Source organism: Embiotoca jacksoni, unplaced genomic scaffold (genome assembly GCF_022577435.1).
Source record: "Embiotoca jacksoni isolate LCO1_2020_lvr unplaced genomic scaffold, fEmbJac1.0.p SCAF_11, whole genome shotgun sequence".
Taxonomy (NCBI): domain Eukaryota; kingdom Metazoa; phylum Chordata; class Actinopteri; family Embiotocidae; genus Embiotoca; species Embiotoca jacksoni.
Genome location: NW_027185241.1, coordinates 5,532,098 through 5,554,776, shown reverse-complemented (window position 1 = coordinate 5,554,776; position 22,679 = coordinate 5,532,098). Strand labels below are relative to the sequence as shown.

Below are 22,679 nucleotides of genomic sequence, written 5' to 3'. Positions count from 1 at the left end.
ATCCAAGCGATTATTATGATTCTCCAGAAACAATTGCGTTTTTGGAGGCTTTATAATATTCAAAAAAAAAAAAAAAATCATGAAAGTTGGTACACGCGTCTCCCCGGCGAAAAATTGTTTGGTATTTTAGTGGAGTCGCGAGTGGGCGTGGCCAAATGGCTCGCTAGCGCCCCCTACGCAGATGCTCAATTTACCTACATGCACGAAATCCGGTGGACACGTGTATCACACCGAGACGTACAAAAAAGGTACATTGCACCATGACGTCAACTCAACAGGAAGTCCGCCATTTTGAATTTAGTCGCCATTTTTTTTTGGGGGGGTGATTCGTATATGTTGTACTTTAACAAACTTCTCCTTCAGATTCTGTCGGACCGACTTGAAATTGAGTCTGTGCCCTCTTGACATGTTTGGAATTTTAAGTTATCAAAATAACTTGTTTTCGTCGATCGGTGTGCCTGTGGCATGGCGGCCAAAAAGTGAGAACCCCAATCCTTCTGGCTGAGAGGTAGCAGTGCTAACCACTGCACCACCAATCTTCCCAGGAGTTAAACACCATTGTGACAAATCTTTGGCTCACTGCAACCTATAACTCCACCGTCCACAAATATTCATTCAAATGTGACCAAAATTGCCGCAGACATTCTTTGGATAGTTTTCAAGGGGGTCTGCAGTGATATTAAATATCTTCCTGTAATGTGTAGTGTATGTAAAACTTTTTCAATTTCTCCAAACATTTCAACTTCACTAAAAGTTGAATCACCATCAACAGGCCAAGGTGGAATCTGAACCATTAATAGCAACCTTGGTGAAGTAGAATCTTTCACCTGTTGAGTTAACCAGACTGTCTGTTGAGTCACTGGAAAGCTCTGAGTAAACTCCATGAAACTCTTTTCTACTGCCGCGATTCATCCTCCGGCGCCGAAGATAGTCCAGTGGTCTACGACGCCGACTCCGAGCTGGAAACGACCTCATGACGACACAGGTTCTTGCCCCGCCAAGGTAACACACATGGTTCATGGTTTACTGGGGGCAAGTTCCCTTAATAAGCCACATGATTCACGGAGAGTAAATCCCTCTAAGGGTAAGCCACGTGGTTCACAGAGGGCGAGACCTTTATAAGGTGAGTCCCTCTAAGGGTGAACCACACAGGTTCGGGTTTGTACGTGCAGTCATACCAAAGGTCAACAACAATACAAAACTAAAAGTCCAAAAGTGATTTTTTTTTTTTTTTTCTTCATATTTCGGACAACATGATATAGTATGACACAGCGGTGTTAGAGCAGCACAGTGAAAAGTAACTTGAGGCATGTCAGTTCAGAAAAAGGTCATACTCCAAAAAGTCATCCAAAATATCCAAACTGTCGTCCAAAATATTCAAAGAAAAGTCATGTCCAAAATATGATATAAAAATCATGCTACAGCATGTCCAAAAAGTGACCCGAAAATGACTTTTAGGTTACTTTTTGCTGTAGTATGACTTTTTTTTTCATAATTTGGATGACATGCGATAGTATGATTTAAAAAAAAAAAAAAAGTCATTAGAGAAGGGGGAATCAAACCCCCAAACCTTTTACTGAGAGACAACAGTGCTAACCACTGTGCCACCAATGTTTCCTGGTGATAGGCTGCATTGTGACAAATCTTTGGCTCACTGCAACCTATAACTCCACCGTCCACAAATATTCATTCAAATGTTTGGAATTAAAAGTTATCAAAATAATTTGTTTTCATCGATCGGTGTGCCCGTGGCATGGCGGCCAAAAAGTGATCCAAAAGTCATGCTATGGCATGTTGTTAAAAAAACAAAATGACCAGCATTTTCAAAGTCAAAAATGACTCATGATTTAATTTTTTTAAGTCATGACTGGGGGGGTGGGGGGGCTAGAACCCCAAACCTTCTGGCTGAGAGGAAGCAGTGCTAACCACTGCACCATCAATCTTCCCAGAAGTTAAACAGCATTGTGACAAATCTTTGGCTCACTGCAACCTATAACGCCACTGTCCACAAATATTCATCCCACCCTCTAAGGGTAAGCCACGTGGTTCACGGAGGGCGAGACCTCCTAAGGCGAGTCCCTGTAAGGGTAAGCCACACAGGTTCTGGTTTGTATGTGCAGTCATACTAATACCAAAGGTCAACAACAATACAAGACAAAACAAAAAAAGTCCAAAAGTGACTTTTTTTTTTTTTTTTTTTTTTTTCAGATTTCGGATATAGTATGACACATTGGTGTTACAGCAGTTACCTCACAGTGAGAAGTAACTTGAGTTCAGAAAAAGGTCATACAAAAAGTGACCCAAAATTAATTTTTGTATAGAGTATATACAGTAGTGTATAGTATATTGTATAGAGTATATAATATAGAGTATATAGTATAATGTATAGAGTATATAGTGAAGAGTATAGAATATATAGTATGACCAGGGCGATGCGGCTAAGTTTGATGTTTCGCCGTGACACAGGAAGTTGATGTTTAAGGTCAACGATGCTCCAAACCTCACGAAACTTGCGTCAGGCGCCAAGTTTCATGAGTTTTTGAAGATGTTAAAGCTGCCAAAAAAAAGTTTTTTTTTTTTTTTAAAAGAACAATAAGGAACAAGATTGAGAAAAAAAGAAATAAAACTGCAAGCAGGAATATGCCGACCCTCGCGTGCTGCACGTCGGGGAGCCGGCGGCCTTGACCCGCTGGAAGCTGCGAGGGCTCGCATATCACTGCTTTTAACTGAAGAAAGTTACAAGATAAAGTAATAAATACACATCTGTTTCAGTCCATCAGCACATATTATACTGTTGTCTGAGGGATATGCTGAAGGAGCTCCCTATATATAATAATATGTGCCCATAACCTCAGATAGGCTAAGATAAGATTGTACTTCGCTGGGGTCTGCTGGACCAACAGACTTAACAAACTGGTTAAGAAGGCCGGCTCCATCATCGGCTACAAACTGGACAGCCTGGAAAAGGTGGTGGAGAGGAGGACGTTGAACAAACTATTGTCCATATTGGATAATCCTGTCCACCCTCTCCACCACCTGCTGCAGGGACAGCGGAGCACTTTCTCTAAAAGATTCCTCCAGCTCCACCGTCACAAGGACAGATACAGGAGATCATTCCTGCCCACTGCAATAAGACTTTACAATAACTCACCTCTGGCAAAATCCATCACAGTACAATAACACTGTTGACTGTGTTTCTTGGTTTGTTTGTATATAATATATAATGTACTGTATAAACTGTGCATTTTATATTTATATTTTTACTGCTATTTTATTGCTTTTCTATTATTCTATTCTATTATTTTATTCTATTATTTCTATTATTATCTTATTGCTTCTGTAGCGAAAAAATTTCCCCTTGGGGATTAATAAAGTAAATACCTACCTACCTACCTACCTACCATATGCTACAAAAGTCAATTATTGTAAGAGATATAATGTACTCTTTTGCAATCATCATCATGATCATAACATATTGCAGACACAGATATCGGAACAATTTTGTTAATGGGACAGAACAGAGTGAGAAATCATCATTATTTGTAGGAAATCAAATGTTTTAATAACATTGATGTCTTAACAGTACAGTTTTTGAATCACAAGCATTTTGGCGAGTGGTGCTGTTGGGTTTTACAGATTAATAAATCTACATTTTTGCTGAGTACACATGGTTTCAGTGAGATAACTGTTTTTAAACACTGCACACTGGTATGAGTTGCACTTCTTGCTTTTTAGCCATATAAACAATCAGACACTAAAAATGGCTTGAGTTCCACAAATTGGCAAAATTATCAGTTTAGTTTTAGGAAAATAGGTTATTGAGATATGCAAATTTAAGCCCCTGTAACCTACTGTGTTTTGTTAAAAGATATGCTATTAATTAACTTCACCGGTATGCACAGTACAAATTATTGTACAATATAGTCAACATGTCTGCAGCTTTGAAAATTACAAATTTTGACAAGACTCCTAAAAACTACAGCTCACCAAAGAGCTCTTTTCACATGCATTTGTAGTGGAGGATTGGGAAAATATAATTGATCCTGTGGGAGCACAAGTTTGCTGCTTTGTCTGATGCTGTAACTCACACTGTCAAAATGTTTGTGTGATGTTAATGTCCACAACTTGTCACAAGAAACCAAAAGTTACACGTTACAAATAACCAGTATAGTAGTAATTAGTGTAAACGCTCCAAACCTTATTTTACAAAATGTGTTATTTTCAAAATGCATTACAAGAGCCTCAATATCAGAAGCATAAGAAGTGACATTTACTGTAATTTAATGCAGGTCGTTTACAGAAAGGGTTGGTGCAACCCTTAGTGGAGCAACAGAGTAATGCAACAGTATTGTTGTTGGAACTGGGCACAAGACCAGCTGGTGGTCATTATCAATAAGCAAATACATAAAATATCATCAACATTTCTGTTGATGTATTCTTTTTAAACTAAACACAAGTGCCTCTTGTTGCCAGAAATTTTTGCACCGCATAATGCAGACTCATCTTTACTATAGTCAGTTCATGATTGTATCCATTTCTTTCTTATTCAAAGTTCTCTCCGCATTTAGAGCTGGAGAAATGGACAGGAAAAGACTTCTCTCATGAAGGGAACTCACAAAAATTGTGTTAAGGCAAGTGAAAATAGTGATAATATAATGACAAATGTAACACATAACACAAAGACACACTTAGCAACATAAACATAATGAAATTATGTTATTTTATGTATACCATAGGTCTATTAAATCTATGGAGTGCAGCATATGTTAACATACATCGACACTGTGATTGAAGGCTACCACACTTAAAGGAATGTGTAAAAATTGCATACAAATAAAGTGATATAAACTGCTATTTTTAAAAATGATTTAGGCTGTCACCTACTGAAATTATTTAGAGAATCACTGAATGAAGTCCTAAAGTTGATCCGGACGTTGAGGAGAGAAAAGGAAACAAAGGTGTGTCTCTGCAAAATAAAGGCTGAAACATAAATGAGCTAAATTGGTTACACTCATTTGTGTATAGTCTCCTCTAAAATCCTAGTATTAAAGACACTTTCTTATTCATTAATTCGGAATCACACAGACATGCCATTGTGCTCTTTGAGCAAAGACAACCATGTTTTTTTTTCCCTTTCTGACTGCAGCAGGCATGCCAAACACCCCAGAAACCCACTCGGGTGATGATTTGTTAAAGGACCTGGCACGCCTGCACTGTCGAGTCGTAAAGATAAGATGTGAAAAGTTTCTCTGAAAATAAAATGATCTCAGCCGCAGTTTGCATGGCCACAAACAAAGTGCTGAGAAAGTAAAATAATTCCTCATTCGTCTCAACATATCTGTGCCTTGGGGGTGAGCTGGCCTGCTGCAGCAAAACCCTACTGCCTCCCCACCTCTCATTTAACCACCCACTCCCCTGTTTCCTACAGACCCTTCGTAATATTCAGTTTTTCTCGCCTTAGTGTCTGAACCTGTAGGAGATGGGCAGGAGCAGGTTATTCTTCTTCAGGGCCTGCACTCTGCTGAGTGTCTCTTCGTCCAGGGCAGTGTAGCAGCGCCGGGCGTAGTCCAGCAGCTTCTCCTTGGATGGGTCAAACTCACCCACTTCTGCCACTTTCTCTGGGGCTACGAGTAGCAGCTCAGCGATGGGTGTAGTCGAAGCCACTGTGTTGCGGTCAACACCGTGGATTTGAAAGGCTTTGGACATATTTTTGAGACGCTGGTACGTAAGTAGAATCTTCTTGTACCGAAACAGCACTCCGGCAGCATCTTTCACTGAAGAAGAAAATTGTACAGGAGCGTTAGCTGCAGCAATCACATGAATAATGTCTACAACATGAAATGGAAATTTGGAGTTTTCCTTGCTTCACCTCTTTGTCGCTCTCTTGGAGCTCGGAAGACCCGCCTCCTCTTTAATTGGTGTCTGTTGCTGCTAATAGTATCTGACATTACATCTTCTCCCGATATCATTTCCTCCTCCTCGATGTAGCCATCCTGCTCCAGGTACTCCTCAGATTCTCCCAGAAGTGAAAGGGAATCTGATAAGACACAAATGATCTACTTAACAAAATTCAGCAGGTAGTTGTAAAAGTCACATGTATAAAATATTTATTTTATTAAGGTTTAATAAAGCTTTATGCCGTGTGATTTGTTTTACCTGGCCCGACGTTGTTATGTCCACTCATTTCATTCATGGACGACCTTGAAGCGCTGCTGTTGTTGCCAGCGCTGCCACTGACTGAGGAACTGGAAGTGTTATGGTTATGGCTTTGCAAAAGGGCCTGGGATTGTGAAGAGTTGAACAAAGCATTCATAGAAGCAAGCTGATTGGTTAATTGACTGGTAACATGGTTTTTGGAAGGCACCATAGTTGGAGGACCAGGCCTTCGCTGGATAAACTGCCGTGAGGGGAAATGCTGTGAGTCTGTCTTCTGTTGTTCTGTGAAGAGAAGCAAACCACAATAATTGAAAATCTGTGGCCCAAAGTGAAAAACAGACACAAAGTACAGTCAACCATGAACAGACTGTACAAATATATCAAACTATACTGAGTTTTAATTAAACAGTTAAGGGCATAAATTCAGTTTCTTACCAGCAGGACGATCTTCCTCTCTTCTTGCCCTCCAGTTGAATCGTCTAGATTCATATCCTAAAGATTGAAAAAAACACAAGAGGTGAGAATTTGTTTTTCATTCTAAAAGACGTGCTTTACAATAGTTCCGTTTCTAATCAACCATTAGTCAGATTGTTGAACAGGTTATGAACTCACAACTGTCCCCCCCATCCTTACCATTACTGTACTGGCTCTGGCTCTGCTCCTGTCCTTGGCTCTTTGTGGAAAAGATGAAGCGGTCCAGCTGACATCGGAGGAAGTCCCTCTCCTCCTCCAAGTCCTCAATTCTTTTCTGAAGCCAGGAGTTTTTCTCCAGAGAGATCTGTAGCTGAGTCCGCAGGTTGGTGATCACCATGTATGAGTTGTTGACTGGAGACGGGCCGGCAGATGAGGGCGACTCTAAGGAGGACCAACAGGAGTGTGGTAAACCAACAGTGCTGTGCATGAGCAGAATGATATCATTGTATAAATATATATATTTTTTACAGCATTGATCCCGACATTCACCATCAAAGTTCTGGTCACTCTGGTTGAAAAATCCTTGCTGCTCAAAGTTGCTCTCCTCATAGGGGATGGCTATTTCATAGGTATCCTCATTTTTTGGTGCTGAGAAAAGAAAATATATATAATAATGAATTACTGTGCTTCACCTAAAAGGCAGAACAAGTATCTGTACAGGGAGCATTTGAAATCTTACTCTGCAGGTGGATTGACCCTGCGTGGCTCTTGGATGTGGAAGCAGCATCACTCCTGTTCCCGTCCTCCATCTCATACCACAGACAAACATTTGATTAGTTTGTGATTTTAAAAGAATTTGCTCGGGTTGAGCCTATAACCAGCAGTGTGAAACGTCCCTGATGCACTATGGAGAGACTTTGGTTACAGATGGTGATGATGCTCACACTGACTTTAAAAAAGGCACCGGCACCAGCCAGCTTTTTTTTTTTTTTTTTTTTTATTAACTTGGGATGTTGTTCTTTATGCAACCGCAGAAAGACAGCAGACCAAGGCTAATGTTATTACACGACTCTCTGTCATACAAATGTAACATGTGACAAGTTAAACTGGTTGTGTTACTCAGATATAAGTTTGCAGTGGCCTGGTACGCCGCTCACAATGCAGCGTTAGCCTACTGTAATGTTAGCGGAAAAAAAAATTAGCTTGAATTTAAAAATTACATTTCCCTTCTTTCTATTGAGTCAATAGTTTAATTCCGTCATTCAGACGTTACTAAGATATCAATGCCACAAACATATTTTGCAGAAATTGGTACATACCACTTAACGTTTGTAATAACTTAATCGTGCACATGTAATAAGACGTTATTACTCTGTCATATCTCCATTTCACGAGCTCGCCTGCTAGCTAACAAGCTAACAATAACAATTATCGCTGTTTTATTTTTTCAACGCTCTCTACGTCATTTCCGTATGTGATAAAATAGACCAATCACAGGCAGAGCGTCCCATCCAGCGAGTGCCAGCCGAAAATCAATGACCTTAGTAGATGATACACTGACAAACAGGGGTTTTGTTTGTGACGTTTATTTGTTTTTTATCTAATAGCAGCATTCAATGGAATGAGTCTTTTATATATATATATATATATATATATATACAATATATATATATACAATATACAAACAATATATATTTAAAAAATAATATCTGTAAAAATACATTTTGTGTGCAGAAAACTTATATATGCTGGGACAGTTTGGTATTTGACGAACAACAACTTTTAAACCCAGACGAGTCAGTATTACGCCAACATGTTCTATGTTGTTTTGACTCTTTTATGTCTGCGCTTCCGGGCAGAACTGCAGGACAGGTAGAACAGGTGACGAGGTGTCAGGTTTCCGTGCTCACTGGTGACTTCTGCCAAGAGTCGATCCAGAAAGACTCAAAACACACGATTCCCATTGTAAATACATTTGAATTTGAGAAACTCCACAACGCAACGAAAGGGTAAGTGTTTTTTTTTTCCCCCTAAAAATGTAGTCGTAAGATGTAAACTTAGCTGCTTTGTAACTAGTCTCCATAAAAGAGAAGTCTCTTGAAGGGCAGGTGTGGCACCTGTAGGGCAAGTGTACAACGTGTTTCAAAACTAAAGCAAGTATTGTACATTGTAAATAGACTTTTTCAAGTGGATATGTTATTTTAAAAATACAATTCTTCGGTAGAACAATATCCACTGCCCTATATAGTTCATTAGTTGTAAATGCATTCATAATGTGTTTTTTTTAATCATTTGGTAATAGTCTTTTTATGATTGAGTCAGAAGATGCTAGATATGAAGAACTAACATGTTATAAAGCCACATTTCCACATGACAAACTCCCCTCTCTCTCTTTCAGTGCAGCTATGGCAACCAAGTATGATGGCCTGTCCCACTGTAAGCTGGCCCTGGTGTTTGCTGTGCTCATGGACCTGCTGGGGATCACATCCCTGCTGCTGGGGGTCTTCGCTCCACTAGAGATCCAAGGCCAAGACTTTGGGGATCTGTTTGTGTATTCAGGAGCTCTGCTGATGCTGTTCTCCCTGGCAGGCTGGGTCATGTGGTACAGTGGCAACATTGAGGGTCTGACCTCCAAAAAAGACCTTGATGGAACTATGGGTGAAGCTGTGGACCGGCTTGCTCGCTCCCTTAGCCGCAGGATACGGCTCCCCAGAACTCGTAGCAGCCCAACATAAGAAGTGGAGCCCCAAACTACCAAAGAGAAACTGATTAATATTACTGTAACATTAAGGGCTGTCCTTAACGGAGAAGCAGGCCCAGCTGTTAAAAGGAAAGGAGTGGTTGCCAGTCTTTTCACAAACATTTTTTTTTTAAGTGGGGGAATTTCTTTGTTTAAGTTTCTGTATGTGGATTTATGTAAACGGCATAATATATGAAGATTAAACAGATTAACCTGGAGCCTTCTTTTGTTGATTTCCACTGGAAAGCAGTAGCTATTTGTTCATCTTTTGATTTTGTTACACCAGATTATGTCAGTAGCAACAGTCACAACATTGACATAAAGGAATTTTAATGACAGTATTCATATGCACAAGATTGAAGTAGAAGCTATACTCAAGTTTTTCCAAGAGAAATAAGAGGCCGTAAAGACATCAACATGTATGCACAAACCTGTGACTGCACATAAATACTGCAAAGGACACGTGAAAGAATTTCCCTTATTTTATAAAAGAAACTGTAATCAGATGAAAAACATCAAACAAATTAAGACAGTATTGCATTTCATGACATTCAATGGAGGACATCAAGCAAATAACTGATTGAGAGAATAAATAATTTTTACGACAGCTATTGAACATGTTAATTTGAGAGATGGGATATCAGACATATACCGACACATTTATAATGTGCATCAGTTTATAATTACACCACATGCAATGTGGAGGGCCAGAAGTTAAAACTCGTACTCAATAAAGAAAAAATACACATCACAAAAGAAGGTATTACCAATCTCAAGGCAGCATCAGTGGATAATAAAGTGTCTGATTGTCTTTGCGCTGAGAGAAGACCACAACCTGTTTCCAGTTCACAGTTAACAACAAAGTATGTACACTGCAGCTTCAAGAGCAGCCACATTATGGAGTTATCCTTTATGATGCATGTTTGTTCTTCACCGAGCAACAGAAAAAGCTTTAGACCGCTGTATGTCAGTGAAAATTAATGCATAGTTGGTACAAAGGTAAAAAGGCTCTTTTAACAACCAGGTTGCTGAATTAATGATCAGTTATACAGCATTGATATCAAATCAGATGAAAGCACACAGGAAGGCCTCATCATCCATTAGAATAATCCAGTCAAACGACAGCTGTACAAAATGTACAAGGTAAACAAGTTTGAAATAGCATAGATCAGACATTTTTAAAAGAACACTCGTATTGCTGCGACATTGAGATGCTGGTTCACTGAGAGCACCATTTCCAATGCTCTCCTGAGCTTTGTTTCTGTCCAGTATATGCCTAGTCCACCTTGATCTCATTCTTCAAGCACAAAACTTTCCAGTGAACAATGTCAGAGTGCAGGACTGGGCACAGAGGGTGTGGCGTTCTGCCAGATGATCATGTGACTGCGTTCAGATCGTTGTGGTGTGGCCTGGGACACCTCAGTTGATTCGTCAGTTGCATCATCTCCTGCAAGAGTAGATGACTCCGTTAAGCATTTAAGCAGACTGTAACACACTACACTGTAAATCAGTTCACATTTAGTACAGAGCTGATCCAATACACAAGACAAATTTCAATGGCATTTTTCTTCAGCTCACCAATTCGGAAATTGATGTGGCCCTCTCCTCCACTGAGGATGAGCTGAGAGGTAGTGACATGGCTGCTGCCAGGAGAGGTGATCAAACACCCTGTGAGGCAAAGATGATTACAAAGTCACTAAAAAACAAACAGCATGGAAGTGCAGTCTGAAGGAAATCTCTAAATCTCTCTCTGTTGGGAAGTTATTGAAACTGTTTTGCATGTTTAAGTAATGGCTATTAAATTTTTACCAGGTGCAGCAATAATGAATCTGACAGCTTGTCTGTGTCCATGGTAGCACAGCTGGGCCAATGCAGTAGAGGAATACGGGATGGAAACGGCCTCAGAAGCTGGAGACGGTTATTAATATAGTTAGTCCGAGATGGAGCACATATCTGTCAACATAAAATTCAGTTCTCAATCTAAACAAAACGTACTTATGGACAAGGGGATGGAAAAAATGGCACCCCCTCCTGTGCCCACCCACAGACGCCCAGAGATGACGGTGAGAGAGGTGATCTGGAGCGGTGATAGTGTCAGGAAAGGTTGGCCTAAAGGGAGAAGAAAACATGTTAGCTGAGCAGTGATTTAAACTCAAAGTGGTCATCAAAAAAATGAATTTTTAAAAGTAAATAAAATTCGAATTCACATGGAACAAGGCACTAAGGGTTAAATGTAGTTCAGTGAGACTTATTTCTCCTGGCTCTAATAATAACAGGTTTTTATCTTTTGTAAGTAAAGTTACCTCGGCATAGTGGACAGGTACATTTATTATTTACATAAGAAACTGATTTGTAATAACAGAAACAAACTGCAGTTTGAGCACCTAGTGTTTTAGTGACCAAAGCAGTGCAATCGACTTCCTGTAGCGGCCGTCCTGTGGACCAATCAAACAGCCGGAGGATCAGGTCAAGTCGGCAGGACGTCCAAACACCACTTCCACCAGCACACAGGAAACGCACCTGCTGCTCACTGCGCTCTGACACGGAGAATATTTGCTGTAAAATAAGATAAGAATAATGATGGTGAGTTCAAGGACAGGGTAATCATGAGACTCAAATCTTGAGTCAAAGGTACCTCCTCTGGTTCTCACCTCCACCTTCTTGCTGTCTATTTCAACCACGTGGACTTTGTTCCAGTATCCCACCCACAAACGGCCACCTTTTGCGAGGCAACAGCGAATGGGCTGCAGAGGTTTTGATCCCACAGGCATCACAGAAGGAGAATGCAGATCCCAGTCACCTGTTGATCACAGCACTCATTACTTTACTAATTATGTCACAAAATATCAGTTATGTGAGTCAAGCTAAATGTGAAGTTTGATTAGCTGAGACAGTCAGATGTAATTTTTAAAGAGAAAAAAAAACATATATTCATTACCTGAATGGTGTGAGAAAAAGGCCAAAGTCCCATCACCTAAACCAGCTACGACCTGACTCTGGGAATACCTGCGAGATTGAGTAAACACAAAGTACATCATTTTTACTTCTTTTTTATTTATTTATTTATTTTATTTCACTTTATTAATCCCCGAGGGGAAATTTCTTCGCTGCAGCAGGGGGGCTCTCAGGGGGGAGCTGCTGCAACAGGCTGCCACTAGCGCGGCGCCGTCAAAAGACATAGAGATAATACAGCATTATGACAGGGAATATTAAACAGTGATACGCAAATGAAAAAGATATAAAACGCAGTGCAGACAGAACTCACGTGAGCGAATGAACGCCCTCTGAGAGAGACACAGATTGCAGACACTGCCTCCGGCCAGCAGAGGCCGAGTGTATCAGTATACTGTAAGAGAGAGACAAAGAGAGAAGGTACAGGGAGAAAGAGAGAGAGCGTCTGTGACAAAGTGTTGGCCAACAAGTCTCTGAATTCCTTTAAATGTTATTTACTGAAGTGAGCTGCTTATTCAGCTGGCACTACCTTCCTTCCTGAGTTCCAATCCACACAGTTCCTGCAGTGTTACCTGACAGGACAAAACCGGAGAGATTAAGTCAAAGGAAACGCTGAGTAAGCTGTGTTGTTTCCGAGTGTTTCCAGTAAAACAGCGTGGTATTAAGGGATAATACAAGTTCAGAATACATTGGACAAGTCATCTGTAGGCCACTGCTGCAGCCCAGTGTGCCGGAACTGACCTATGGGAGGCACAGCACAGATGCAGAGGGCAGGAGCTGTGGGAGGGAGGCTGAACTGATCCAGTACTGTGTTGGACCGTGCTGGATCGATCACTGTAATGTCACTGCAGGAGGCAGGGCCAGAAACTACCCACACAGAACACTGGCAGAGAAGGACGGATATGGAGTGTGGAAAGATGAGAGGCATGAAACAAGTTGTACCCAGGCAGTGTTAGTCATGATTGGGTGGTAATAATGAAGAGTATGACTGCAGTTGGTATTCAACAAGGATAATGACAGACTTACTGTGGCCTCTCCCGAGATCTCGGGTGGGACTGCGACTGCATAGTTCAGCTGAAGAGAAAAGAATAACCACCACAGGTGGAATGTAACGTAAGGTGAGTTTAATGTGAAGTCATTTGGGTTAATAAGAATTTACCTTTGCAGTAGAGTCTCTATGATCCAACAGTCTGAGCTGCACTAGAACAGGCACATCTTTAGGTTCTGGTACAGGTTGGGAGTCCTACAATAATGACATTTCATCACCACGATGTTGTTTGTATGTTGCACTAGATTGTGAAAATGCTTTTTGTGTTATAGTAATAGCAGAATAAATGGAAGGCAGACTTTTTTCCTTGGTTTGGTTCAACTAAATTAACCATACTAAGAAGTAAGCATTATGCAGACTCACATTACAAGCAATGGAAAGTTCGTTTAGTCTTTTTCGTTTTCATGTACTCTTTTTTTATTCTCAATCAAATGCCGCTGTTTATTTGAACCAGTGCATGTGGTTTTACTACCTGTGTGTTTGCCGGTGGCGTGCTCCAGCCATGAATCTGCCTCTTTCCCAGAGTTTCCCAAATTTGGGAGCGAATTTCTCTGTAGATTTCCCTCCTCCTGACACGAGGTGAGAGAGCAGCAGGAGAAGCAGATCTAGAGAAAAAGCTTTTGTTGTTTATTACCCGGACACTAAATATGGTACATATTTTACTGACTTGTGAGGGTCCATCAAAAAGTTTGAAGACCGTTTCTGTTGCGCACAAACAGGACTGTAATGCACATGGAGAAGGGGGGAGCTAAAACTTTTGTTAAGTTACGTCGTTTGATCAACATCAGCACCTGTGTTAAATGGCTTTTTGTGACCACTGGTACCTTTGCATTTGCAATTTCATCATAGGCCTGTAACTTGAGCAGAGAACGCACATCAAAGTTTTTGTGATTAAGGGCAAGAAACTAGCGTGTTGTCAGAACCTCACAACAGGAGTCGGTGTTCACAGTCTGACCCTAGGGGACGAATTCATGGTGCACAACCTGGCTAATGTTAAAAAAAAAAAAAAAAAAAACTCCTGCCGGCGCTCCTGACCTGATAAACCCATCACGGTTTTGAACAGTCTTTAAACCAGAATGTCACCTCGCATGGCACGTTGTTCCATTGAAGTAGGTTTTCAGAGACACTTTAAGGGACTCTGTTACAGATTTCCTGAGTTTGACACAAAATTTTATCTGTGCTCTTTGCCCAAGTCCATGGTGAAGTTGCAGTAGCACACATACCAGTGGTCATAAAAACTTGTGTAACACTGTTGCTGATGCTGATAAAACATTACTGTGCTGCGCTCCATTTATGCACCCCAGGAACAGTCTCTGAACTTTTTAAATTACTCTTATACAATACTTTTAAATGATGAATAAATACAAACAAAGTAAAAGTTGGAGCACTCTACTATATCCGTGTATACTGACCCCGGCTTTTGACAGATATCATACTTTGCAAGTTTGCAAGCTTGGTTATCACCCAGTCTTCCTGGCAGATCACTTCCAAGTTCAGAGATATTTTTAGGCTGTCTTGCCTAGCATGATAAAAACCTCCCCTAAGATTTGAAGTGAAAGAATCATTTTGAATGCCTGTTTGCAGGGGTTGCATCTTCTTTTTTTTTTTCTTAGAAAATAAAAATCTGTGACTTGCCCAGACCTTTGCATACGAATGGAGAAAAGCATATGCAAGAGTAACATGGTAGGAAGCAGTCGCTTACTCTGCCTGAGTTCGACTGATCGGTGGTAGTTGTAGAGATCCCAGAGGAGATCGAGTGAGTGATGAGGAAGTTGGCAGGGCAAATGCAGAAGTAGGAGGTTGGACTAATGGTTCCTTGGAAAGACCAAACAAGCGGTTGAATCTTTAATCAAAAGAAAAAAACAAAACATTAACCAATATTTTAAACAGTTTTCACACCATCTAACTACAGCATATCACCAAACATGCAATTACTGCTTGTTTATTTCAGCCTCTATTTTTTCTCCATCTATTGCTGAGTGGCTATAACTGACAGTATCGCTTCAAATGATTGTTCCCTCTCAGGTATTCTTAGGTGACATTGTGTTTACACACTGACAAGGTTCAGCAATCTAAATGACCAGTATTTTCACTCTTATGTAACTCTAAATAGTTGACTATTTAAATTTAGTGCTGTACAGAGAAGAACATTTCCACTGGTTTTGTAATGGATATTTTAATATGTCTCTTGACTACATCAAACAAAGGTCAAGACAATGTCGATAACAATACATATTGGTATTAGGATATCATGCAAAATTATATTTTCTCTCTCTCTCGTTTTTTTTTTAAACAGCATATTTTTTTCTATATTTCATTGTTTTATTATGGGCCTGATCTAAAGTAGCCAATCAATAATTATAGTATTTCATTAAGAGGCAGCTTTACTGCTTGCCTCATCGTCTGGCAGACAGCAGAACAGGCATGGTGACCAGGTCTACTCTGCTGTTTTTGGGATCGAAGCTCCACCTAATTCTGTTTTATAAGAGCCTTAATTTCAAGAGCAAAAGTAGCAAGAGGATGAGTGTGTAGTCTGACACCAAAGGTCCTTTTTTTTTTTATTTTTTTTTTTATTTAGATAAGACAGTGAGATGACAGATAAGAAAAACACTTACTTTCTCCAAACACTTGACCTTCTTTCCTCTGTAAACCTATCCCCCTTTGTTGCTCTGTGGAAACAGTAAAATAACTAAATGAGGTTGAAGGGCAAAATTTTTAATTGAAACACAAATGCTACACATTTACACCAAACTGTAAACTCTCTCTTAGAAAACACAGAGAGAAAAAACAAAACTTTAGATCTTAATAAAAAAGACATGACATAGCTACAGTAGGTTGATTGAGGGGTAAAGTTACCTGAGTGTCTGACTGTGTCTAACTGCCTCCTGCAGCTCAAACAGCCGCTGCTTGTACTGGTTCTTCTCCATGACTACGCGAGCCATCTCAGAACGAGAGAAGTGACGCATGGATGTGGGTAGAGAGGCCTAAATGGGAAAATTGATTCTGTTAATGAAGTTTCACATAGTTGTATAATTTACACTGAGCAGATAGTGAATTCTAAAAAAACCTTCAGCACAGCAGTACTGTTGTTGGACTACATCTTTAGAATGGAGTAGATCATAGCTTACGTCTGGATCCGCTGATTGGTACGCTTCCAGTTCTTTCCTAAGTCTATGAAATACAGCAGATGTAGAGAACAAAAGTTGCTATATTATAATAACAAAAACAAATCCAATAATTAGAACAGGTCAAAGAATGAACTGATTATTTTTAGAATGAAACATCACGAACGATCCTGTACACCTCTTAGTTTCCTCCTCCTTCTCCTTCATCCGCCCTTCTTGTCGAGAGACCGTTTCCTGAAGAGTGGTCAATTCCAGTTTGAGAGCTGAACGGTCATCAGTCAGCTCTACGACTCGAGATATTAAAGCCTTACGGGCAGCTTCGACTAATTCACTGAGAAAGAGAAACAGAAAAAACGTAGGATTATGAAAAAAGTCTACAGTCATTTCATTAAATTAGCAACTGTAATATCTTCTCGTAGCATTTATTTCTACTGAAGCAAGAAACCTATGTGTTTGGAAAGAAAACTCTTTACAGTCATAATACAATATAGACATAACGGTTAGAGAAATTAAACATAGGACTCACTGGGTGACTTTCAGTTCCTCATACTGAGAAAGAATCTCATCAAACTGGTCTGAGCTTCCTAAACACAGAAATGAATTCAAAAGCTTTGAACGCACACAGAGAACTTCGAAATGAAGGTTTTTCGAACTAACAACTTTATTTATTCTGAATCCAAGAAGAAATGACAACATAAAATTGTGCAAAATAGTAAAATGGAAGTAAAACTTGATGAAACCGGAAGGAACGAGCCTTTTCACTGATGTACTTGTACTTCATGTTAGCAGGGTATAAATAGTTTGCCACCACTGCCCAATTATTTTTAGAAACCAACCTTGTGTCACCTCCACCGTCTGTGATCACTTTGTGTTAGCAGCCTTATAACTCAAAATGGTTTTGTGTTTACCAGATTTGTTTGTTTCTGCTGTCAGAAAAAAATGCAGTTATTTGATTAAAGCATAATTATCATTATGTGAGCTTTAATCAAGTAACTGTGCATTTGTCTGCAATGGCTGATTCTAGTTTGGGTTTTGACAGTGTTAATCAAATTGTGGTTCAGCTCAAGTTTGTATGAAAGGTCAATAAATGTGCATTTACCTCTGACACTGACCCCTTGGTCTACACTCTCCACATAATCCCGACTCAGCTCTGACAGTTCAGAGAACACAGAGTCAGTGTTGCGGAGTTCCCACTCCATAATATCATCTTCCTCCACTTCCTCTTCTAATTTCTTCATCACTTTCCCCTTTTCCTCTTCTCCCTCGCAATCTCCCACCTCCCTCATCTCGTCCTTCAAGTTGGTCTCTAACTCGTTCTTCAGTGGCTCTTCGGTGTTTGGTCTAACTGGGGTGCTGTAGGTGATGGTAAAAATTAAAAAAAGGATTCGTTTATTCACAAACTTCCCCTGCAAATGTCACTTTATGGTTTGAGATTATTACCTTGCATTTATACAGCCATGAAATTGTGCCAGCTCGGGAGTGGAGCTTATGATGTCATTGACAAACTGTTGCACCATGGGCTTCACAGCAATGTCAATGAATTTTTCTTCTCTGGATTCTAGATCTTCCAAACAGGGGGGACCAGAGTTTGAATGTGGTCTTTGAATCATCTGCGGAGAAAAAAAAACAAGGAAGAAACAGCAGCTTAAACTTTGCCAAAAGCTTGTGTTGATGTTTTGAGAAATATGATGCAGATCTGTTTACCTTTTCATTAACACTGGATTCTGACAGGACTTGGGAGGATGAAAAGTCAGCATTCTTGGGACGCAGGTGATTCCTAAATGCAACACGCAGGGTTGAATAGTAAAGAGAAATCTGAATCTCAATAAACAGCATCAATTTACGTTCCTTTATTACATTTTGTGCAATGTTCTTTTAACATTTTGACTTGGCTGCTTAATTTGAAAATTGCAACTAAATACCAACAAAAATGATGAAAAAATTATAGCTGTCGGGTTAATGAGCTAATCCTGTCGATAAATGTTTTATTTAAACAACAATAACACATGTCAAATTTCCTAGTAAATGTAGATGAAAAGCTAAACCTAATTTACATTTGCAAAATAGTCTCAAAAGGCCATTTTATGTTACATAACCCGTGTCCCTCTATATATTGTACTAAATTCCCTTTAAGGTAAAGCCTCCTTCCCCTCCCACCGCACACACACGCACACGCACACACACACACACACACTCTCTCTCTCTCTCTTTTACCTTGTTCATTGCTGCTGAACTGATTGATTGCCAACTCAATTTTGTTGTATTTTTTACAATGACAATAAACTGCCTTATGTCCCTAAACAGAGATACTGCTTCACTCCTGCCAGAAACGCCTGGTATCATGTAAATGTGAGGTTTAATGTTGACATTTAATGTTGACAGCCTGCATATAGTTCACAATAGAGCTGCTGTTGTGGGATACTTGTGTGAGACACTATATGCAGAATAGAAAATGAGTTTTGGATAAAAGAGTGTTGAGAACAACCTTAACGGAGAATCCCTTTCAGAATCCTTCCTCTTTTCCACAAGTTCCCGATATGTGTGAGTCAACTACAAGACATAACATGTAAGAAAGCAGACAAATATTGAACAGGGTGATTAATAAGAGCCTGTGTGGTGACAACTGCGGTTAGGCTAACCAGACGTATCTGACCTTGTTGTGAGCATGTCTCAGTGTGCTCAGTTCTCTACTCAGAATTGCCTTCTGCTCCTCCAAGGCCACCACTGCAGGGAAACGTAACACATGCACCTTTAATTGTGAGAATCACTTTCAATATTAAAACAAACAGGACACAGTCTAGACATCTGATTTAGCACCACAGAAAACGTCTGTTCTTCAGCCCCTATTCATGATATACAGAAAAGAGACAAAATATATTCAAAGAGGAAAAAGACTGATGAAAATAAATGATGGCGTTTGAAATATGTGGCGAGTTGGCCATTTTCTAGACTTAATATTCAAACACTTACACTGATCAGCCTGTTCTCTTGCTTTCTTCTCGAGAGCTCTCTCCCGACGTTCCCGCTCTTTTTCCCTCCCCCTCATTGCTCTCCTCTCCTGTTCAGTTTGGTCATCCAATTCCAGATACCTCTAAAGAAAACAAAATGATTCAGCAGCTCTGAGCACAGTCGAGAACGCCCACCTGTACAGTTTTTGTTATTCTATAAATTATGATATACCGCATTACATCAACGCTTGATGCTGTATCATTCCTCACCTCTTGACTTTCTTTCCTCAGCGTTTTCTCTGCTTGGTATCTCTCCAGCAGCTCCTTTTGGTCGTCTTTCTCCCTCTCCGCCTCCTCCTCTCTGTCTCTCAGCTGGGCCTTGCAGCTGGCCAGCCCCTCCAGGATCCACACAAATATGGGCACCAGCGACTCCACCACACTTTCACCATGGGTCTCAATAACAGTCTGTGATAGGGTGAAGCAGTGATAAATCAGATGTATGATTCTACATGTAAATAACATTTTCATCCAGATCAACATGGATGTTATTTGAGTGGGAACAGTAGTGATATACAAAGTGAAAATGCCTTACCTGTAGTTCTGAATACAATTTCCCTGCCTCTTCACTCACAGTGTTGGGGTCCAGCTCCACCTCCCCTGACCCACACAGCACTCTCTCACTGTACTCCATTATTTGATGATTTAGATTCAATACATGAACCGTTATGTTAAACGGTTGCACCGACTCAACACCAAAAGTAAATCGGTTCCCAAATCTGTGAGCAATTTATGTGACTACACTTCTTCGCTAACTAACACAACTAGTTCAGCCCATCATCCATGGTTTTATGATCCACTTGTACTTGACAAGCGCAGCATCCTCTTAGACTGCACTCAAATAGCTGTTTCTGTTCTATTAAATTTATCTGATGTCTGGAGGTGTTTTAGAGTCCATTCTGAAAAAGAAAAGAGGAAGAAAATATAAACACGCATAATGATATGTCTTTCACGCCGAGTCCAAGTTTAACTGAGAAGGGACAGTAACTGCTTTGTGCAACACTGAACTCTTTAATTTTTCACAACTAAATACCATAACCTTATAATTGATTGGACATGGTCATGTGGTTTTCTGCAATGATAATCTGTGACTAACATAGTTTGTTTAGCAGCAAGCTAAAAACAACAACAACAACAAAAACATTGAATTACTGCCTTCACCAACCAGTCAAGTTAGTTTGCATCCATGTCTGCCCAGACATACATATTATATGAACTGAAGACTTTAAAGGACTTTCATCAACTAATCGGATTCCGACAGTAAAGAATGCATAAAATATTGATGTTGCTACAAAGAAGCTACAAATTCTTAAACCTGGACACTTCACACACAATTTAAACCACAACACAGAAGATCATTATAATCACCAGTTTAAAAAGGTGGATACCCAAGATTAGTCTCACCAATTCAATTTCAACTGTGAAATGCGGTGTCAATCTGCCCTTCTTTTCCTGGTGTTAAATAATGGCCAGAGATGTGTTTTTGAAGAACTTTATGATGTCCCAGTGAAACTGACCTTTGGCTTTTTGGATATAAAATGTCATCGCATCTTCATTTTATTCTATTGATCATTTGTGTTAAATGGCCTCTTAATTTGAGGATGAATTCTTCAGTTTATCTTTATATTTTATAGACAAAATTATTAATCGATTAATCAAAACAAATACAAAGCAGGTTAATTGATAGTTAAAATAAGAATAAAGTTGCAGTGTTAATTATCAGTAGCCACATATTTGACAGGACGTCTTCTGAAAGGGAAGTTATGATTCTTACAATATTCTTTCACTTTAAAATCATGCTAATGTACTTTAAAGTATCGTTGACATTTCGCCTATATATTAAAGAGACAGTGAAACTTTCTGTTAAGTATATTTGTATCTCAAATAAGGGTTATGTAATGTGTAGCACAGGGAGACGAAACTAAGAGCGCTTGCATGCGTTGTAAACAGCGGCAACAAACAACACACAGAAATTCAAAATACTACATTTAGGCGCACAAACATGACAGCTTACAGGAGCGACATGTTATATACGTCAATAATCAGCCAAATTACCATTCATTGTTAGCTAAAGAAGACACGCACGGTTGAAAAGGACACACTTGAATTGGCATGCTGTATAAATAAGTAACGTGACTTGACAGTGGACACCTTGAGAGATCGTTGGCAGCAAGTTTACAAAGTTGTAACTTGGCCTAAAAATTAAAAAAAATAAGTCGCGTCGGCACGCTGTTCGGTTGCCATTGACCCAACTCACCTGAACGGCTCACTTCTTGGTAACTTTCATTTTACTGCCGCCAAAATACTGAAACCCCAGCCGACTTTTCTTCGGGGACGATATCAATTACACACAAAAACGAGTTTAAAGATGGGGGGTGTTGCTTGACTTCGACGTGCGCGGACACGTCTTCGGTCTGGCCAATCAGAGCGCTGCTCTCGTTGGTTTTTAACAAATGGGCAGGAAGAAGAGGCGGGACATAAACGTTTATTTCAGAGGTGGCAAAAAAAAGAAAAAAAAAGAAGAAGAAGAAGAGGTTTCCTGAAACTTGAACGATGACACGTGACCCAGAAGCTTGCTGCAGGCTGTCAGGTGACCTGAGTAAAGCGCGTCTCAGTCCGATACCTGTCGAAATACCGCACATACCTGAGAATAATCAAGTCCGTTTACATGATACACGCTGTGCTAATCACTTTGCGGGTAAACCGGTCAACAATGTTTGCATTGTGAACGGTGCTGGGAAAAAAAAAAAAAAAGTTATTCAGGTATGAAGTTCAGTCAAAACACACACAAAAAAAACCCCGAGTGAGCCAAGTGTTTATTAGAAACATTTGTGCAGACGCTTCAGTCTTTTTTTTTTTTTTTTTTACATAAGAAGTGTGCTTGGAAAAATCGGGAAAACAACGTTTACTGTAAATCGAGACCGGGAATACCACAGGATGAATAAGGTTCGTTTTTCTTCCAGCAGATGGAGTTACTAACCCATCTCTGTCCTCTCTTTCCTCTCCTGGTTTCTGTTTTGACTTGCACTGTAGCTCTTTAAGATACAAAAGCCTGTCCTGTTTTTTTCTGAAACATTTCACATCACCCGCATCTTAATTGAAACTGATTAAAAGGTCGTTTTTTCCGTTTGCTTTGGCCTTTAGCTGTTGTTTCATTCCGTTGCTATAGCGACAACATTTACTGACACAGTTCCATGGCAGTTGCAGTTTAACTGACACTGTTAGATCCACCATTTTGT

At 39.9% G+C, this 22,679-nt stretch overlaps 3 protein-coding genes across 5 annotated transcripts; 1 reads left to right on the top strand and 2 right to left on the bottom strand.

The window, feature by feature from the left end:
* Positions 1–3,536: 3,536 nt before the first annotated feature.
* Positions 3,537–8,005, bottom strand: LOC138194119 (coiled-coil domain-containing protein 106-like). Of its 3 annotated transcripts, XM_069142581.1 has the most exons (8): positions 7,890–8,005; positions 7,310–7,379; positions 7,120–7,218; positions 6,790–7,011; positions 6,592–6,648; positions 6,157–6,438; positions 5,870–6,037; positions 3,537–5,774 (listed from the first exon to the last, which is right to left on the bottom strand). In XM_069142581.1, exons 2-8 carry the CDS (start codon positions 7,377–7,379, stop codon positions 5,458–5,460), a joined length of 1,215 nt encoding a protein of 404 aa, XP_068998682.1. In that variant the 5' UTR covers positions 7,890–8,005; the 3' UTR covers positions 3,537–5,457. The 3 variants fall into 3 exon arrangements, with proteins under 3 accessions (XP_068998682.1, XP_068998683.1, XP_068998684.1); XM_069142582.1 differs by lacking the exon at positions 7,890–8,005 and having other exon boundaries at positions 7,310–7,883; XM_069142583.1 differs by lacking the exons at positions 7,310–7,379; positions 7,890–8,005 and having other exon boundaries at positions 7,099–7,184.
* A 432-nt stretch (positions 8,006–8,437) lies between these two features.
* On the top strand, positions 8,438–9,523 carry LOC138192033 (transmembrane protein 238-like). Its single transcript, XM_069139195.1, has 2 exons — positions 8,438–8,579; positions 8,969–9,523. Exon 2 carries the CDS (start codon positions 8,976–8,978, stop codon positions 9,303–9,305), a length of 330 nt encoding a protein of 109 aa, XP_068995296.1. The 5' UTR covers positions 8,438–8,579; positions 8,969–8,975; the 3' UTR covers positions 9,306–9,523.
* Positions 9,524–9,623: 100 nt separating this feature from the next.
* Positions 9,624–21,795, bottom strand: LOC138194118 (C-Jun-amino-terminal kinase-interacting protein 4). Its single transcript, XM_069142580.1, has 28 exons — positions 21,698–21,795; positions 19,976–20,339; positions 19,654–19,848; positions 19,406–19,526; positions 19,089–19,159; positions 18,921–18,985; positions 18,140–18,212; positions 17,876–18,045; positions 17,535–17,788; positions 16,962–17,019; positions 16,614–16,766; positions 16,439–16,481; positions 16,167–16,294; positions 15,926–15,979; positions 15,013–15,153; positions 13,783–13,915; positions 13,422–13,505; positions 13,289–13,336; positions 13,004–13,145; positions 12,792–12,834; positions 12,576–12,656; positions 12,249–12,316; positions 11,962–12,110; positions 11,695–11,866; positions 11,306–11,419; positions 11,120–11,218; positions 10,889–10,978; positions 9,624–10,757 (listed from the first exon to the last, which is right to left on the bottom strand). The coding sequence occupies exons 2-28, from the start codon at positions 20,072–20,074 to the stop codon at positions 10,639–10,641; spliced, it is 2,967 nt and encodes a 988-aa protein (XP_068998681.1). The 5' UTR covers positions 20,075–20,339; positions 21,698–21,795; the 3' UTR covers positions 9,624–10,638.
* Positions 21,796–22,679: the final 884 nt, after the last annotated feature.

What these genes read in the sequence shown, in the direction of transcription:
- LOC138194118 (XM_069142580.1), bottom strand. Translation starts at nt 20,074, where the DNA reads ATGGAGTACAGTGAGAGAGTGCTGTGTGGGTCAGGGGAGGTGGAGCTG. An exon ending in ATCAGTCGAACTCAGGCAGA is followed by an intron (nt 13,916 to 15,012) that starts GTAAGCGACTGC and finishes CTTTTTCTCTAG; the next exon opens with ATCTGCTTCTCCTGCTGCTC. An exon ending in ATTCATTATTGCTGCACCTG is followed by an intron (nt 10,979 to 11,119) that starts GTAAAAATTTAA and finishes TTTGCCTCACAG; the next exon opens with GGTGTTTGATCACCTCTCCT.
- LOC138194119 (XM_069142581.1), bottom strand. Translation starts at nt 7,379, where the DNA reads ATGGAGGACGGGAACAGGAGTGATGCTGCTTCCACATCCAAGAGCCAC. An exon ending in CCAGAGCCAGTACAGTAATG is followed by an intron (nt 6,649 to 6,789) that starts GTAAGGATGGGG and finishes TTCAATCTTTAG; the next exon opens with GATATGAATCTAGACGATTC. An exon ending in TCCAAGAGAGCGACAAAGAG is followed by an intron (nt 5,775 to 5,869) that starts GTGAAGCAAGGA and finishes TTTCTTCTTCAG; the next exon opens with TGAAAGATGCTGCCGGAGTG.
- LOC138192033 (XM_069139195.1), top strand. Translation starts at nt 8,976, where the DNA reads ATGGCAACCAAGTATGATGGCCTGTCCCACTGTAAGCTGGCCCTGGTG.